The sequence below is a fragment of the Lepidochelys kempii genome, chromosome 26, assembly GCF_965140285.1.
Source record: "Lepidochelys kempii isolate rLepKem1 chromosome 26, rLepKem1.hap1, whole genome shotgun sequence".
Classification (NCBI taxonomy): Eukaryota; Metazoa; Chordata; order Testudines; family Cheloniidae; genus Lepidochelys; species Lepidochelys kempii.
In genome coordinates, this window is record NC_136405.1 from 13,897,529 (window position 1) to 13,915,407 (window position 17,879).

The window sequence follows — 17,879 nt, forward strand, 5'->3', positions numbered from 1 at the left end:
AATTAGGTGCCTAAATAACGTGGGAGGATCTGAACCTTTTATGCTCTGCTGTCCACCTGAATCTCTCTCAGCCACTCTCCGTCAAATAATACCTGACCCTCTCGCCTCACATCCGAGAGGTTTAACAGTACACATTTGTATGTTGCGTTCAGTGTAATAACCGCCAGGGGGGTGAGGATTTCCCCTGTGTTTGTTTTTAGTAGCACCGAGTATTCTGCAACTTCCCCTCTTTAAAGAGTCTTGGATTATCCGACACAGACATGGCAGACCCGGTATCCAGATCCATTTTATGTCTTGCTCCGTCCGTGTGAAAAGACCCTTTATTATTACACAGACTGTTGGAGAGATAGAGATGGAATTGGAAAAGGTTCAGAAAAGGGCAACAAAAATGATTAGGGGTATGGAACGACTTCCGTATGAGGAGAGATTAATAAAACGGGGACTTTTCAGCTTGGAAAAGAGGCGACTAAGGGGGATATGATAGAAGTCTATAAAATCATGACTGGTGTGGAGAAAGTAAATAAGGAAGTGTTATTTACTCCTTCTCATAACACAAGAACTAGGGTCACCCAATGAAATTAATAGGCAGTAGGTTTAAAAGAAACAAAAGGAAGTATTTCTTCATATAACACACAGTCAACCTGTGGAACTCCTTGCCAGAGGATGTTGTGAAGGCCAAGATTATAACAGGGTTCAAAAAAGAACTAGATAAGTTCATGGAGGACAGGTCCATCAATGGCTATTAGCCAGGATGGGCAGGGATGGTGTCTCTAGCCTCTGTTTGCCGGAAGCTGGGAATGGGCAACGGCATGAATCACTTGATGATTCCCTGTCCTGTTCATTCCTTTGGGGCACCTGGCCCTGGCCACTGTTGGAAGACAGGACACTGGGCTAGTTGGACCTTTGGTCTGACCCAGTCTGGCCGCTCTTATGTTCTTATGCCCCAGCATTTTCCGCGGACTCCATGCTGTCACCGGCAAGCTGACGAAAGTCCCCGGGCTTCTCCTTGTGAGATGGTGGTTGTGCTTTTTGCACATCACCCTGTCTGCGCCCCAGTTTGTTGCAGCTCTTTGCACGGAGGAACTGCTTGCCACACAGCAAGAGCATGCAGCCAGAGTGCTGTCCATTTTGGGCTGACCTCCCATTTATTTGGTGCCTGGGTGCTGTTGCAGCTCCCTGGCATTTTTAGCAGCTCTCTCCATCGATCACGCAATTTCTAGTGCACAGCTGAGGGTTAAACCAACCTCAGTCAATTGCTCCATCTTGCAAACCGCACAGTAACTGAACACCCCATTGAAACGCTCTCCAAACTGACAATGCTCCGTTAATTTCCTCGACGCAGCCGCAAATTTGGGAATGGCTGTTTGGTTCTATTTATAAAAGCGGAAACACTCCGTGGTGCCCAGGGGCCTAGGGGGGAGGTGATTTGGGAGAATTTCCACAACCTCAGCAAACATCTGCTGAGTAAGAGAAGCCTGGAGGGTTGTGTTCCAGCTTGTAAGATTTAGCCCCCCCACACGCAGTAAAACCACCACTTTAGTCATCTCAGTAGTACCATTAACTATTTCGTGCTGTTCCACTCAGGCATAGAGCTGGTCCAGTCCCCTCCAGGGCTGCATTTTCCCCAAACAGCCAGATGTTTTAAAACCCTTTCCCTGCAGGACCAGTTTCCATCTCTCTCTGTTGCTGGATTAGGGTCCCCTCCACATTGCCAGTTGTTGGGTCTGTTGCCCATTACCCAGCACACAGCAAGAGTCCGAAGGAACAATGCGGGGCCTAGAGGGTTCTGGGTAAACCCGTCTGCTAATTGCCCAGCCCATCTACACATCACGCCCAGCCCAGCTACACGCGTGCCATGGGCCTGGTTCCTGGAGCAGAGAAGACAGGGAGTGTCCCTAGCTAATTCCGCGGCGCTCCAGGCCCCACTCGCCCCTACCGGGAGCGCGGGCGGCTCCGGAGAGAGTTCTGGGAGAATCTGGAGCTCTGGGCTCCGTCCATTGACCTGCATGGTGGGGGAAACATGGCGAGCATATGGTCCCTGGGTGCTGTGCAACCCCCTCTGGCACCAGCCACTGAGCCCCACTTTGGGTACCAAGCACTTAGCCCCCCAGGGACCGACCCGGCCGGGTATCAAGCGCCTACTCCCCTCCGGGACTGTCCCCACCGGATACTGAGTCTCTCCCTGCAGGGATGTGGCTTCCCCAGGCTTCCCCCAGGCCCTAAGAGGTCCTCCTCCTCCCGGCAGGGTGGCACTGAGCCCTTTGCCCAGCCTGGTCCATGTGCAGCCTGAACCCCTGCCATGCGACTCACCCCACAGGGATCAAGAGAGCAGTTCGGTCCCAGCCCCATGCCCTCCCACCCCTCCCCAGCCCCCGGTCCAGCACTCTGAACTCCTGCCCTGTGTTTTCCAGCTGGATTTCCCGAGGAGACGGCTGAGCCGCGCTGGGCTGAAGAACAGGAGCCGGGAAGCCGCCGGAGTAAGAGCGATTCCCGGAGGGGGGTGGAGGTTGGGGGGGACCCACCCCCCCATTGCAGCTAGTGCCCTGGCACTTCTCACACGCTTGGCCCCATCTCCCTAGGACACAGGAGCCTGGACCCTGGCCAGAGCTGGAGCAGCTTGGCGAGTTTTGGGGGGAACAGCATGTGAGGGCCTCCCCTGGGATAGCGCTTGGAGTGTGCTATAGACCGCTGGCATCTAATTTGGATATGGATAGAGCCCTTTTTAATGTTTTTAATAAAGTAAATACTAATGGAAACTGCGTGATCATGGGAGACTTTAACTTCCCAGATATAGACTGGAAGACGAGTGCTAGTTATAATAATAGGGCTCAGATTTTCCTAGATGCGATAGCTGATGGATTCCTTCATCAAGTAGTTGCTGAACCGACTAGAGGGGATGCCATTTTAGATTTGGTTTTGCTGAGTCGTGAGGACCTCATAGAAGAAATGGTTGTAGGGGATAATCTTGGCTCAAGTGATCATGAGCTAATTCAGTTCAAACTGAATGGAAGGATCAACAAAAATAAATCTGCGACTAGGGTTTTTGATTTCAAAAGGGCTGACTTTCAAAAATTAAGGACATTAGTTAAGGAAGTGGATTGGACTGAAGAATTTATGGATCTAAAGGCAGAGGAGGCCTGGAATTACTTTAAGTCAAAGCTGCAGAAGCTATCGGAAGCCTGCATCCCAAGAAAGGGGAAAAAATTCACAGGCAAGAGTTGTAGACCAAGCATCTCAGAGAGGTGATTAAGAAAAAGCAGAAAGCCTACAGGGAGTGGAAGATAGGAGGGATCAGCAAGGAAAGCTACCTTATTGAGGTCAGAACATGTAGGGATAAAGTGAGACAGGCTAAAAGTCAAATAGAGTTGGACCTTGCAAAGGGAATTAAAACCAACAGTAAAAGGTTCTATAGCCATATAAATAAGAAGAAAACCAAGAAAGAAGAAGTGGGACCGCTAAGCACTGAGGATGGAGTGGAGGTCAAGGATAATCTAGGCATGGCCCAATATCTAAAGAAATACTTTGCCTCAGTTGTTAATAAGGCTAATGAGGATCTTAGGGATAATGGTAGCATGACAAATGGGAATGAGGATATGGAGGTAGATATTACCATATCTGAGGTAGAAGTGAAACTCAAACAGCTTAATGGGACTAAATCGGGGGGGCCCAGATAATCTTCATCCAAGAATATTAAAGGAATTGGCACATGAAATTGCAAGTCCATTAGCAAGAATTTTTAATGAATCTGTAAACTCAGGGGTTGTACCGTATGATTGGAGAATTGCTAACATAGTTCCTATTTTTAAGAAAGGGAAAAAAAGTGATCCGGGTAACTACAGGCCTGTTAGTTTGACATCTGTAGTATGCAAGGTCTTGGAAAAAATTTTGAAGGAGAAGGTAGTTAAGGACATTGAAGTAAATGGGACAAAATACAATATGGTTTTACAAAAGGTAGATCGTGCCAAACCAACCTGATCTCCTTCTTTGAGAAAGTAACAGATTTTTTAGACAAAGGAAACGCAGTGGATCTAATTTACCTAGATTTCAGTAAGGCGTTTGATACTGTGCCACATGGGGAATTATTAGTTAAAGTGGATAAGATGGGGATCAATAGGAAAATTGAAAAGTGGATAAGGAGTTGGTTAAAGGGGAGACTACAATGGGTCCTACTGAAAGGTGAACTGTCAGGCTGGAGGCAGGTTACCAGTGGAGTTCCTCAGGGATCAGTTTTGGGATCAATCTTATTTAATCTTTTTATTACTGACCTCGGCACAAAAAGCGGGAGTGTGCTAATAAAGTTTGCAGATGATACAAAGCTGGGAGGTATTGCCAATTTAGAGAAGGACCGGGATATCATACAGGAGGAGCTGGATGACCTTGTAAACTGGAGTAATAGTGATAGGATAAAATTTAATAGTGAGAAGTGTAAGGTCATGCATTTAGGGATTAATAACAAGAATTTTAGTTATAAGCTGGGGACGCATCAATTAGAAGTAACGGAGGAGGAGAAGGACCTTGGAGTATTGGTTGATCATAGGATGACTTTGAGCCGCCAATGTGATATGGCCGTGAAAAAAGCTAATGTGGTCTTGGGATGCATCAGGAGAGGTATTTCCAGTAGAGATAAGGAGGTTTTAGTACCGTTATACAAGGCACTGGTGAGACCTCACCTGGAATACTGTGTGCAGTTCTGGTCTCCCATGTTTAAGAAGGATGAATTCAAACTGGAACAGGTACAGAGAAGGGCTACTAGGATGATCCGAGGCATGGAAAACTTGTCTTATGAAAGGAGACTCAAGGAGCTTGGCTTGTTTAGCCTAACCAAAAGAAGGTTGAGGGGAGATATGATTGCTCTCTATAAATATATCAGAGGGATAAATACCGGAGAGGGAGAGGAATTTATTTAAGCTCAGTACCAATGTGGACACAAGAACAAATGGATATAAACTGGCCACCAGGAAATTTAGACTTGAAATTAGACGAAGGTTTCTAACCATCAGAGGAGTGAAGTTTTGGAATAGCCTTCCGAGGGAAGCAGTGGGGGCAAAAGATCTATCTGGCTTTAAGATTAAACTCGAAAAGTTTATGCAGGAGATGGTATGATGGGATAACATGATTTTGGTAATTAATTGATCTTTAAATATTCATGGTAAATAGGCCCAATGGCCTGTGATGGGATATTAGATGGGGTGGGATCTGAGTTACTACAGAGAATTCTTTCCTGGGTATCTGGCTGGTGAATCTTGCCCATATGCTCAGGGTTTAGCTGATCGCCATATTTGGGGTCGGGAAGGAATTTTCCTCCAGGGCAGATTGGAAGAGGCCCTGGAGGTTTTTCGCCTTCCTCTGTAGCACGGGGCACGGGTCACTTGCTGGAGGATTCTCTGCTCCTTGAAGTCTTTAAACCACAATTTGAGGACTTCAATAGCTCAGACATAGGTGAGAGGTTTTTCGCAGGAGTGGGTGGGTGAGATTCTGTGGCCTGCGTTGTGCAGGAGGTCGGACTAGATGATCATAATGGTCCCTTCTGACCTAAATATCTATGAATCTATGTGGGCCATGCAGCGAGCGGGCAGCTGGGTGCGGGCAGGGGTGGCAGCAGAGGCTCTGGTGCAGCGGGAAGGTGCCCGGCCCAGAGGACCCCTCCCAGCCAACGGGTTTTGTTCCTAGATGAGTTCCATGAGCCCCCGACGGAGCCGTGGGAGCCTGGCAGGGAGGACCGGAGACCGGCGCCCGACTCCGGTGAGTGCTCATCAGCTGTGTGGGGCCTGCCCCCTGGCCGTGTGCCCCTCAGTTCCTTGTCCTGAAGCCAGAGCCCTTTCCAGGGTGCCCCGCTGCATCCCCTTGGCCTCGGGGAGCCAGGAGAGTCTCCAGGAGCCCCCAGCCCTGGCACATCCCGTGGGAGCCTGGGGGGGCTCCCCTAGGGCTCACAGTCCCGGTGCAGCCTCCCAGATGGGGCTGTAGCAACCTCCTGCCCGCTGTTTGGCTCCAGCCTGGCACAACAGAGAGCAGCCCCTGCCGTGTCCTGCCCCAGCCTGGCCCCTTACCCTCGCGGGCAGCAGCTGCTGACTGTGTCTGTCTCTCCCCGCAGTGATGACGGAAGAGCCCGAGCCGCCCACGCTGGACTATAATGAGCAGATCGAGCGGGAGGATTACGAGGACTGTACGGGGCTGCTGCTGCCTCCCCGCGGCCCCTCCGCCCAGACCCTCGCTCCCCGGCTGGGCCCCGGCCCCCTGGGGACAGCCCTGCCCTAGAGCAAGTGCAACCCAGGGACCCCCCCACACCAAGGAGAAGGGGCCTGCCTGCGACCCCCAATGCTCCCCTGGGACAGGGCAGCCTCACCCCCTAAGCCCCTGACCCCCAGTGCTGCACAGCCCCATCCTCTGCGCCCCAGGCCCCCCAGAACTCCCTTGGGGCTGCAGTGAGGGGCCTGGGCCACGGAATGGCCCCTGCCCAACAGCCGGGGACGGAGCAGAGCCCGGAGCCCCAGCGCTGGGATCCTGTAAGATGGCTCTTAAACACCTGACACCCCTCGGGCCAAAGTCCCACGGGGCCTGAGCTCCTGTGCCCGGCATCAGGGCTGAGCAGGGGCAAAAGGGTCCCTTTGGACTTGGGACAGGGGTCAGTGATGCCCACGGAGCCAGGCAGGGAGGATTGGGCCCACAGTCCCTGGGTGGGGAGGACGATGACCGGGGTGCTTCCTCTTGCCAGCCCTTTCTGCCCACTCTGGACACATCAGCCACTTGTCCCCTCACGCCACGTGAGAGCCCCCTGCTGCATCCCCAGGAGAAACCCCCTGGTTGGAGCCCCCCTCTCCCTCCTGCAGCAGGACAGTGACAAACCTACGTTCCTTCCCCCCAGTCGAATACGTCCGGCGGCAGAAGAAACCCAAGAAACCTCCGAGCAGGAAGACACCCGAGAAGCCGCCGTTGGAGGTGGAGGAGAAGCCAAGTCCAAGTATGTTTCTTACGGCCCCGAGTCTTCCCCAGCCAGAGAGGAAGGGGGCTGGGGAACAGGCAGGGAAGAAACCCCCCTGAGTGAGCCACCCCCGGAAGGGCCTGAGCCTGCATCGGTGCAGCGGCTGTTGTGTTCACCAGCACCAAACCGGAGGGACCAGGGAGCCATACCCCCTCCCTCCATTTTTTAACAAGACACATTAGTGCAGAATTCATGTCCTCTGCAGATTGTTTTTCCCCCGCAGAATAATAGTCTGCTGCGGAGGCACTGCAATTACACCTTTCGCCCACCAGGGGCTGCTGTGGCACCAGAAGAAAGGGCAGCTGGCTCAGCCAGCTGCAGGGAGGGAGGGGGCACATAGAATCATAGAATCATAGAATATCAGGGTTGGAAGGGACCCCAGAAGGTCATCTAGTCCAACCCCCAGCCTGCGGTGCCCGTGGGGCGACTTGCCCAGGCTCAACGAGAGCCTTGGACTCTGCTTCTGCCCCTTAGCCACCCATCTGTGACCCACGTAGCCTGGGAGAAGGACCTGCTCAGTGCGGGAGGGGCTGGGGTGCTCCCACACCGTGGTTATTCTGGCCCCCCTGCAAAGTCCCCCGGGGCCAGTGAAGCAGAGGGGCAATTTAGGGCAGCCCTCAGGGGGTTGGACCATGATCTGTCCTCTGAACAGCCCCCTGCCTGCCCTGTTGGAGGGTCTTTCCTGGGCTAAGTCCCCCCAGCCCTGGCAGCTCTCCTCCAGGGGAGCCTGGCTGTACCCGCCTCCCTGGGGCTCACGCAGCCTCTCTTCTCCCCCTGCAGAGCCGCCCCCCACCCTGCCCCCCGAGCGGGACTACGATGAGGGGCTGCCCCTGGCACCATTGCCGGACTATGACGACAGTGAGTGTCAGCTGCCTCAGGACGGGCCCCCGGCCCCCAAAACCCAGCCTCCTCCCCCGCCAGCACTCGGCCCCTGCCCTCCCCCCAGCACCCTGCCTCTCCCCACCCCGGCAGCTCTCTGTCCCCCTCCCCTCTGCTCTGGACCCCACAGCTCTCTGCGCCATTGGCCCCCCTCCACAGCCCTGGCCCCCATATGAACCCGCTCCCACCCCCACCATGGCCTGGCCTGCCACCCAGCCAGTGCATGCAGGCCCAGTCAGCATGGCGGGGCTTAGGCCAGCCGGAGGATCTGGCCTCCCCAGGAGCTAACAGAGGCTCCAGCCCCTGTTAGAACCAGCAGCCAGGGGGTCCCAGCTGGGGGGGGCCGTGACTCTGGGCAGGGCTGAGGTCCTGCGGGGAGGGATGCCCCGTGCCCACACGGCCCAGCCTGGGTGCACGCCGGCCCAGTGCCACGTCCTGTGGCATCCCCGGAAGGGCCGATCCCTGTGTTCTCCCTCACTTCCCGCTGCGTTCGGAGGCAGCGTCCCTGTGTGCGTCCCCCCAGGGTGCTGTCACCCGGCCGGCCCTTCAGTGCACCCCACTCTCGCCCCCAGTGGAATACGGCCTGCCCCAGCCCAAGAAGTTCCCCAGCAAGAAAGAGGATGAAGACGAGATGGAAACGGACGAGGAGCGACTCAAGCCAGGTAAGGAGAGGGCTGCCCACGATGGGGCGGGGCAGGGCACACAGGGGGAGGGTCCGGGCACATGGGGCAGGGCCAGATTCATTGTGGGAGAGTCTGGACACATGGGGCAGGGCCAGGTGAATTGTGGGAGGGGCCGGGGACATGGGGCGGGGCCAGGTGAATTGTGGGTGGGGCCAGGAACATGGGGCAGGCCCAGGTGAATTGTGGGCAGGGCCAGGGACATGGGGTGGGCCCAGGTGAATTGTGGGCGGGACCAGATATGCTGACCATGCATGCATTCCCCAGTAGAGCAAACCCCTGGCCATGTGGGCTCCCTTCTCCCAGCTGGCCAGTGCTGCTGGCTGCTCCAGGGATCCCCCGGGACACAGTGTTCAAGCGGCCGGGGCAGAAGGAACCCACCAGCCTGGTCTAACCCTCCCTCCCTCCTCGGCCACACTGACCTTGACCCTGCCCCTCTCCCCTCCTGGACCAGGGAAGCCCAAGAAAGGCGGCAGCAGCAAGGAGGAGGAGGAGGTGGACACGGAGGATGACAAGTGGGCAGAGGAGAAGACCAAGGAGCGGAAAGGTGAGTGCGGAGCTGCCTCCCCGAACCACGTCTCTCCTGGCTGGGGCCCAGCTCCGGGGCACCGCACCCAGAATCCCGCCCAGCTCCGGGGCACCGCACCCAGAATCCCGCCCAGCTCCGGGGCACCGCACCCAGAATCCCGCCCAGCTCCGGGGCACCATACTCAGGGCTCTTGGCGGGAGCCGACCCTGGAGCACTGTACTCAGGACCACAGTGGGGCCCGCTCTCCAGCCTGGCCCTGCCTAGGTAATTCCAGGTGCTCTTGCCAGGCTGGCTTGAGTTAGAGAAACGCGCACACGGTTCCCCCCACCCCCACCCCCTCTGCCCTTCCCAGTCCCTTCCCCCTCGGCTGCTCTGGCCCTGCTACGCTGCCAAGGGGTGCAGGGCAATGGGCCCCTGTCCCATCTCTTCTCCGTGCCCCTTCCTGGCACCCTCAGTGCCTGCCCAGAGCAGGGGGCCCAGCCCCAGCCACGGCATCCTCCCGCTGCCTCTCACTAACCCCCCACCCCAACCACCTGCAGGGAAGCCGAAGAAGCCGGGAGGGAAGAAGTGGGAAACAGATGAGGACGAATGGACGCTCCCGGAGGAGAAAACAAGTGAGTGACCCTGTGCCAGGGGCCCAGCCCGCCAGCCAGGCATGAGGGGGCGGGGGTCAGAGCCACGTGCCCCCTTTGGAGAGAAGGGGCAGGAGGGTGAGTGAGGCCGGTTTGCCCAGGGCTGGGAGATGCAGAAACTGGGCACGGCCCCTGACAGCCAAGCTGCCCGAGCCTCAGCACCTCTGCTGGGTTGGTGCCCACACTGGGCCCGAGGGCCTGACTGGCACCTGCTGCCCGGCAGGGGCCACGCCAGCTGCAAGGGGCAGAGAGCAGGGAGAGCTCCCCCACCAGCAGCGGGCACAGCAGGGTCGCTCCTGGGCCGGGGGCAGCTGGGTGTGCGGGCGTGACACTGAGCCGGGGAACCCAGGGGCCGGCAGGGAGCTGTGCTAGCGAGTCGTCCCCACCCCGGGTCACGCGGGCGCTGCCCTCCCTGCCTTGCAGCGTGCCCCCCCATCGGGATGGAGTCCCACCGCATCGAGGACGACCAGATCCTGGCCTCGTCCATGCTCCGGCACGGCCTGGGCGCTCAGCGCGGGCGGCTCAACATGCAGGTAGGAGCAGCCCCACCCCCAGCCCCGGGGTGCCCCCACCTGCCATTGGCCTCAGGGCAGACCCTGCCCTCTCCCCTCTCCCTCTGCCCCCTCCCAGGCCGGCTCCAACGAGGACGATTTCTTCGACGGCGCCTGGTGCGCCGAGGACGACACCCGGGCTCACTGGATTGAGGTGGACACCAGGAGAACCACGAAATTCACAGGGGTCATCACACAGGGCCGGGACTCCCAGATCCAGTACGTACGGGCCGGGGGGGTGTCCCAGATCCAGTACGTACGGGCCGGGCCCTGGGGGGGCTCCCAGATCCAGTACATACGGGCTGGGGGGGTGTCCCAGATCCAGTACGTACGGGCCGGGGGGGTGTCCCAGATCCAGTACGTACGGGCCGGGCCCTGGGGGGGCTCCCAGATCCAGTACATACGGGCTGGGGGGTGTCCCAGATCCAGTACGTACGGGCCGAGCCCATGGGGGGGCTCCCAGATCTAGTACGTATGGGCCGGGGGGGTGTCCCAGATCCAGTACGTACGGGCTGGGCCCTTGGGGGGGCTCCCAGATCTAGTACGTATGGGCCGGGGGGGTGTCCCAGATCCAGTACGTACGGGCCGGGCCCTTGGGGGGGCTCCCAGATCCAGTACGTATGGGCCGGGCTAGGGTTGCCAACTGTCTAATCACACAAACCCAAACACCCTTGCCCCGCCCCCTGCCCTGAGGCCCCGCCCCTTCTCCGAGGCCTCCCCCCCACTCACTCCATTTCCCCTCTCTCCATCGCTCGCTCTCCCCTACCCTCACTCACTTTCACCTGGCTGGGGCAGGGGGTTAGGGGGCAGGAGGGGGTCATGGGCTCTGGGCTGGGGCTGAGGGGTTCGGTGTGAGGGAGGGGGCTGAGCCTGGGGCAGGGAGTTTGGGTGCAGGAGGGGGCTCAGGGCTGGGGTAGGGGGTTGGGGTGCAGGAAGGCTGAGGGGTACGGGCTCTGGGAGGGAGTTTGGGCGCAGGAGGGGGCTCAGGGCTGGGGTTGGGGTGCGGGAGGGGTGAGAGTTGCAGGCTCTGGGAGGGAGTTTGGGTGCGGGAGGGGGCTCAGGACTGAGGTAGGGGGTTGGGGTGCGGGCTCTGGGAGGGAGTTTGGGTGCGGTAGGGGGCTCAGGGCTGGGGTAGGGGGTTGGGGTGCAGGAAGGCTGAGGGGTACAGGCTCTGGGAGGGAGTTTGGGTGCAGGAGGGGGCTCAGGGCTGGGGTTGGGGTGTGGGAGGGGTGAGAGTTGCAGGCTCTGGGAGGGAGTTTGGGTGTGGGAGGGGGCTCAGGGCTGAGGTAGGGGGTTGGGGTGCGGGCTCTGGGAGGGAGTTTGGGTGCAGGAGGGGGCTCAGGGCCGGGGTCGGGTGCAGAAGGGGTGAGGGGTGCAGGCTCTGGGAGGGAGTTTGGGCGCAGGAGGGGGCTCAGGGCTGGGAGAGGGGGCGTGGGAGGGGGTGCGGGCTCTGACGCTGCAATTCCGCCCTGCCTCCTGCTGCCTGGCTGTGTCCTGAGGCCAAGATCCCTGTCCTTGCCCCCGCCCTGCCCAGAGACTCCCTGCCCCGGCTGTGGCTGCCCGCAGCTGCCCCGGGGTGCTGAGTCCCCCCCCTGCGCTCTTGTCTCCCCAGCGATGATTTTGTCACCGCCTTCTACGTGGGCTTCAGCAACGACAGCCAGAACTGGGTGATGTACTCCAACGGCTACGAGGAGATGGTACGGACCCCCCCGCCCCCGCCGGGGGCTCCTGTCTGCCCCCCCAGCCCTGCCCTCACCCCGCCCAGGCAGCCTCCACCGTGTCTGGGGCACAGCGGCTGTAACTCCGGCATGTGTCTGGGGGTCGGGATTGGGGGGCACTGGCAGAGCATGGGGGGGGCGGGGTTGCCCGGCACCCGCCTCCTTTGCCTGACCCCAGGGGCCGTGTGTCCTGGTGCCACCCCTGACGCTGCCTATCGGGCCTCTCCCTGCAGCTCTTCCACGGCAACGTGGACAAGGACACGCCGGTGCTGACCGAGTTCCCGGAGCCCGTGGTCGCGCGCTTCATCCGGGTGTACCCGCAGATCTGGAACGGGAGCCTGTGCATGCGGCTGGAGGTGCTGGGCTGCCCCCTCTCCAGTAAGAGCCGGCCCCGGGCGGGAGGCGGCTCTGGGGAGCTGCGCGGGGCCTGGCCGCCGGGGCAGGAGGGACCCGATGGCGGGGGCAGAACAGACCTGAGAGCCCTGCATGGCCAGGCTGCTGCTGGGGGGCTCTAGGTCCTGCAGCCCCCAGCTCAACCCCCCACCCCCTGGTTGCAGGGACTCTGGGGACCCGGACCAGCACTGGGAGGGTCCTGCCCAGGAGGGGGCCCTGCCCTGGCTGAGCCCACCTGGACAGGTCCCACACCAGAGCCCTTGGCAATGCCAGCGTGCTGAGCTCACCAGCTGGCTGCAAGGGGCTCTCCACCTGCCCGAGAGCCTCCGTCACAGCGCGGCCCCTCCCGGGCGCCAGGGTCCCCGCCTCGTGGCCCGTGCAGCGCTGAGCCCCCTCTGCCCCCAGCCCACGCCGAGCCCCTCGCTCCCAGGCTCTGGGCGGGCGGGTCGCGGCTGCGGGTCTGACCAGCGGCTCTGCCCCTTCCCCAGCCGTCAGCAGCTATTACAGCCAGCAGAACGAGGTGACGTCCACCGACAACCTGGACTTCCGCCACCACAGCTACAAGGACATGAGGCAGGTGCGTGTGCGACCCCCCCTGGGGACGGGGGTGCGGGTTCACCCCCCGGCGTGGCATTCACAGCCTTTCCATGTGCATTGCACTGGCTCGGAGTCTCTGCCCGCTGCTGGTCCCGCAGGACAGCACCCAGTTCCTGGGGTGTTTCCAGGGAACCCCCTGACCCCTCTGGGGGGGTTCGTGCTGCCCTGGCCTCCTGCCGCATTAGGCCCCGGCCCCTTGGCCAGGGCAAGTGCCCCCTCTCTGCAGCATTTCCCAGTGCTACAGCTGGCCCCGTGTCCCCGGCATCTCGGCCCCTCCCGGCAGAGTCATTGCCAGGGACTGGCCCCCCCCGGCGTTCGGCTGACAGCGAGGATCGACCCTGGCTCCTCTCCCGCCCCAGCTCTGCTCACAGCCAGCAGCCGGGGGCCAGAGCTGCCTGGCGCCAGCCTGGGTGACGTCAGCTGATTCCACGAGCCTCTTGGGGCGCCCGCTGCCGGCCCCGCTGTGCGTCCCAACAGCAGCGGCTCCCCGGCCTTTATTCCCCCCATGGGAGGGCAATTCAGCCCCGCCCTGCGCCCCCTTGCCTTGTTGGCAGCATGGACTCCCCACCAAGGGCCTCTCCGTCCCCTCCCTGGAGCCACCCAGGGCGGGCAGGCCTGGCCCCTCTAATGCCTCCCTGCTCCCTGCAGCTCATGAAGGTGGTGAACGAAGAGTGCCCCAGCATCACGCGCATCTACAACATCGGCAAGAGTTCCCGCGGCCTGAAGATCTACGCCATGGAGATCTCGGACAAGCCGGGGGAGCATGAGCGGGGTGAGGCGGGGCCTGGGCTGGGGTTGGCCCGCCGGGGCATGGGCAACGGGGCAGGCGGACCCCCTCCTACGTTAGCCACCGCCAGCCTGGGGATTTCCATGCGGCAAAGCACCAGGCCAGCGAGGGGCCAGGAGTTGGTGGCACCGGGCTCCTGGGCGTCTTGCCCTGCCAGCCCCCAGCGTGCCCCCCCCCAGGGATCGGAGGGCGTCTCTCCCTGCGCAGGGCGGAGGGACGCGGCGTCTGTCCGGCCTGCGGCTCCCCTGGACCTGGTGCGCTGGGCCCGGCTCTGCCGGCACCCGGGGCTGGCGGGCATCGCCCTGACCCCGCGCCCTCTCCCCGCAGGGGAGCCCGAGTTCCGCTACACGGCCGGGCTGCACGGCAACGAGGTGCTAGGCCGCGAGCTGCTCTTGCTGCTGATGCAGTTCCTGTGCAAGGAGTACCAGGACGGGAACCCGCGTGTGCGCAGCCTGGTGACCGAGACCCGCATCCACCTCGTGCCCTCCCTCAACCCCGACGGCTACGAGATCGCCAGCCAGGCGGTGAGAGACCCCCCCGTGGCATGACCCAGTTAGCAGGGACCTCAGCCTGGCGGTGTGCCTTGGGGCGATGCAGTGGGGTGGCTGGGTGCTGGGCATGGGGGCGGACCCTGCTGGGGGCTGGGCATTGGGGGCAGAAAGCGGGGGGAGGGTCCTGCTGATGCTGTGAGGGAATGGGGCAGGGGAAGCCGCGCTCAGCCCTTGGGGCATGGCAGTGTGTGTGTGGGGGGTGGGGCTGGTGCCAGCTGCCGGGGGGGCGTGCTACTGAGTGGATCGTGCCCCTCCCCGCAGGGCTCGGAGCTGGGCAACTGGGCACTGGGCCACTGGAACGAGGAAGGCTACGACATCTTCGAGAACTTCCCGGACCTGGCCAGCGTGCTGTGGGCGGCCGAGGAGCGGAAGTGGGTCCCGCACCGGGTCCCCAACCACCACATCCCCATCCCCGAGCACTACCTGGCCGAGGATGCCCACGTGAGTGCCGTGGCGGCTGGGAACCCTGCCCGCAGGGCTAGGGGGGAAGGCGCTGGCAGGGAGCGCCGTGATGGCATTTACGGGGAAACTAGTGGGCAGGGTGCCAGCCAATGCCCGGCTGCCTCATGGGGTGGGGATTAGCCACGGGGAGCAGGCAGGCGTGGCTGTGCCTGGGGGCAGGAGGTGCCCACCTGCCCTGGCTCTGTGCCCCCCCCCACAGGTGGCCGTGGAGGTGCGTGCCATCCTCACCTGGATGGAGAAGACCCCCTTTGTCCTGGGAGCCAACTTCCACGGTGGGGAGAAGCTGGTGTCGTACCCCTACGACATGGCGCGGCCGCCCCCCGAGGGAGAGGGGGCGGTGGCACGCACGCCGGACGACTACGAGGACGAGAACCTGGAGGCACAGGAGACCCCCGACCACGCCATCTTCCGCTGGCTGGCCATCTCCTACGCCTCGGCTCACCTCAGCATGACCGAGACCTTCCGCGGGGGCTGCCACACCCAGGACATGACCAACGGCATGGGCATCGTCAGCGGCGCCAAGTGGCACCCCCGAGTCGGGAGTGAGTGGGGGGGTGTGGGTGAGGGGGTAATGCCGCAGCAGACACCTGCCTGGCAGAGGTGCCGGGGCGGGGGGGAACTAGGACAGACAGGGCTCCCTTTGGGAAGGGGCACACCCCCCCAGCCTCCATTGTGCTGGCCCCTCAGCTGGGTGCCCCACAGGCCACTCTAGCCTCACCCCCTCCAGAGCTTTGTCCGCAATGCCCCCACCCCCGGAACTCCCTGGGGGTCCAGCCCCCACCCCGGGCAGTGCTGGCAGGCGGGGATCGCTGAGCTGGTCTTTCTCAGCGCCGTTCCCACCCAGGCCAGGCGCTCCCTCGGCTCAAGGGGGCACGCCCCAGAGGCTGGCATCACTGCGGCCATGCTGCCCGCCCCAGGGCCCCTGCCGGCCCCTCAGGAGGGGAACGATCCCCCCCACACGCGGCACAGGAGGGCTCCAGCGCTTCCCCGGCCAGTGCTGACAGCCCGTCCCCCTTTCTCTGCCGGGCCAGGCATGAACGACTTCAGCTACCTGCACACCAACTGCCTGGAGCTCTCCGTGTTCCTGGGCTGCGACAAGTTCCCCCACGCCGGCGAGCTGCAGCAGGAGTGGGAGAACAACAAGGAGTCGCTGCTCACCTTCATGGAGCAGGTGGGCCGGGGGGGACCGAAGCGGGGGGGCCGGGTGGGGGGGGCCCTGCAGCAGCCCTGGGCTAACAGCCTTTCCCCCGGCAGGTGCATCGGGGCATTAAGGGGGTAGTGACGGACCAGCAGGGGGACCCCATTGCCAACGCCACCATCATCGTGGGAGGAATCAACCACAACATGAAAACAGGTACGGCCACGTCTCCCGCTCCCCGGGGCGGGTCCCTGGTGCCCCAACCTCTCCCCCACCCGCAACAGGTGCTGTTCCCTCCCCCCCAGCCACCCAGCCTCCCCACCCCCACGCTGGGTGCTGTTCCCTCTCCCCCATCGCCCAGCCGGCAATGGTGCTGTTCTCCCGCTCCGCCGAAGGGCACCCAGCCTGTGCCCTGACCCCATAGCACACACCCGGCAGGGATCCTGCAGCAGCCGTAAGTGTCCCCGAGCTGGCCAGCCCCCCTCCAGCAGCCAAGGCTGGAGGTGCCCAGCTCTCAGTGGCAGGGGGGCCCTGACCCATGGGCACACCTCTGAAAGGGCCCGGGGCAAGCAGAGGGGGCGTCCAGGCTAAGCCTCTTCCCAGAAGGGCGCTGACAACCCTGCGAGGTGCTGGGCAAACCCCTGCCCCACGCGCTCCGCTCACCCCCTCCCCTCATGCCCTCGCAGCCAGCGGCGGGGATTACTGGCGCATCCTGAACCCGGGCGAGTACCGCGTGGTGGCCAGGGCCGAGGGCTACAACCCCAGCGTCAAAACCTGCAACGTCCTGTACGACATCGGCGCCACGCAGTGCAACTTCGTCCTCTCGCGCTCCAACTGGAAGCGCATCCGGGAGATCATGGCCATGAACGGGAACCGGCCCATCCGGCGCATCCCGCCCGGGCGGCCCATGACGCCCCGCGAGCGCCTGCGGCTCCGCCAGCGGATGCGTCAGCGGATGCGGCTCCGCCAACAGATGCGCCGGCGGATGCTGAACGCCACCACCGCCCCCCCCGGCGGGCCCCCCCCCACGGCCCCCCCCACCTCCCTCCCCTTCGCCTTCAGCAGCACCACCTTCGCCCCCTGGAGCCAGCCGCCGCCCACCGCTGCCACCTGGGAGACCGAGACCTATACCGAGCTGGAGACGGTGACGGAGATGGAGACGGAGACGGGGGCCTGGGAGGTGGGCACAGGGACCCTGCAGCCCCTGACCACGGCGGAGACCTACACCGTGAACTTTGGCGATTAGGAGGTGCTCCGCTCGCTGCTGCCTAAGGCCCAACCCAGATGCTAGCGCCCAGCGGCCAGCTCTCTGCCCGCGGCCAGCTGTCCTTTCCGCGGCCGCAGGCACCGTCATCGGCTTCTAGAGACCCGCGGCTCCGGGCAGCCTGCTGTCGCCCCAGCACTCACCCCCACCGGCCTCCTGCTTCCATGCCAGGCTCACCATGCTGCTTTCTAGGAGTCCAGGGATATGTAGCTGCCCGCAAGGGGCTGGGCATGGGGATGCTTGACCCTCCTGGGCAGGAAACGACGGGATCCCCTTGAGACCAGGTAGCCCCAGCAGCTGGCCAAGCTCAGGGAGGGTTGGTGTGGGACCCACCCTGTACCTCTGCACCGCCCAGCAGGGGGAGCTGGGGCCCTCTCCAGGGCAGGGCCCAGGAGGCAGGGGCAATACAGCCCCACGGGCAGCTGGGTTCCTCCACGCGGTTCCTGTTACACGAATAAATCCAGCTACGTTGGTAAAGGTGCCAGCTTTGTCTTCTCTTGCCTTGCAGGGGGCGGCTTGGGGCGAAGGGGGAGGATGGCTTGGCTGAGCCCCGGGGAGAGAGCCGCGTGTGCCCGCAGCAAGAGCCCCGTCGGTGAGGCTGCAGCCACCTCACCTGCCCCAGGCCTGCTGGTGGTGGGGCGCAGCAGACCCCCCCTGCCAGGGACCCGGACTCGTGCCTGTGTCCCAGGGTGGTGAAGCTGGAACAGCCAGGCCCCGGC

General features: G+C 62.0%; 1 protein-coding gene across 3 annotated transcripts in view; it reads left to right on the forward strand.

Annotated features, from left to right (window-relative positions):
- AEBP1 (AE binding protein 1) overlaps nucleotides 1-17,637 on the forward strand; it is a 40,935-nt gene extending 23,298 nt beyond the window's left edge. For 2 of the 3 annotated variants that reach the window (XM_073325475.2, XM_078850678.1), the window contains exons 4-23: nucleotides 2,412-2,477; nucleotides 5,671-5,742; nucleotides 6,092-6,163; nucleotides 6,863-6,958; nucleotides 7,760-7,837; nucleotides 8,431-8,520; nucleotides 8,993-9,085; nucleotides 9,607-9,681; nucleotides 10,123-10,232; nucleotides 10,330-10,469; nucleotides 11,863-11,947; nucleotides 12,202-12,346; nucleotides 12,850-12,938; nucleotides 13,607-13,730; nucleotides 14,073-14,269; nucleotides 14,558-14,737; nucleotides 14,958-15,300; nucleotides 15,790-15,929; nucleotides 16,013-16,112; nucleotides 16,583-17,637. In XM_073325475.2, coding sequence (XP_073181576.2) covers nucleotides 2,412-2,477; nucleotides 5,671-5,742; nucleotides 6,092-6,163; nucleotides 6,863-6,958; nucleotides 7,760-7,837; nucleotides 8,431-8,520; nucleotides 8,993-9,085; nucleotides 9,607-9,681; nucleotides 10,123-10,232; nucleotides 10,330-10,469; nucleotides 11,863-11,947; nucleotides 12,202-12,346; nucleotides 12,850-12,938; nucleotides 13,607-13,730; nucleotides 14,073-14,269; nucleotides 14,558-14,737; nucleotides 14,958-15,300; nucleotides 15,790-15,929; nucleotides 16,013-16,112; nucleotides 16,583-17,142 — 2,855 coding nt within the window. In that variant the 3' untranslated portion in view covers nucleotides 17,143-17,637. The remainder of the gene's footprint in view (nucleotides 1-2,411; nucleotides 2,478-5,670; nucleotides 5,743-6,091; nucleotides 6,164-6,862; nucleotides 6,959-7,759; nucleotides 7,838-8,430; nucleotides 8,521-8,992; nucleotides 9,086-9,606; nucleotides 9,682-10,122; nucleotides 10,233-10,329; nucleotides 10,470-11,862; nucleotides 11,948-12,201; nucleotides 12,347-12,849; nucleotides 12,939-13,606; nucleotides 13,731-14,072; nucleotides 14,270-14,557; nucleotides 14,738-14,957; nucleotides 15,301-15,789; nucleotides 15,930-16,012; nucleotides 16,113-16,582) is intronic. The other variant, XM_078850679.1, reaches the window with a different exon arrangement.
- The last annotated feature ends 242 nt before the right edge of the window (nucleotides 17,638-17,879 follow it).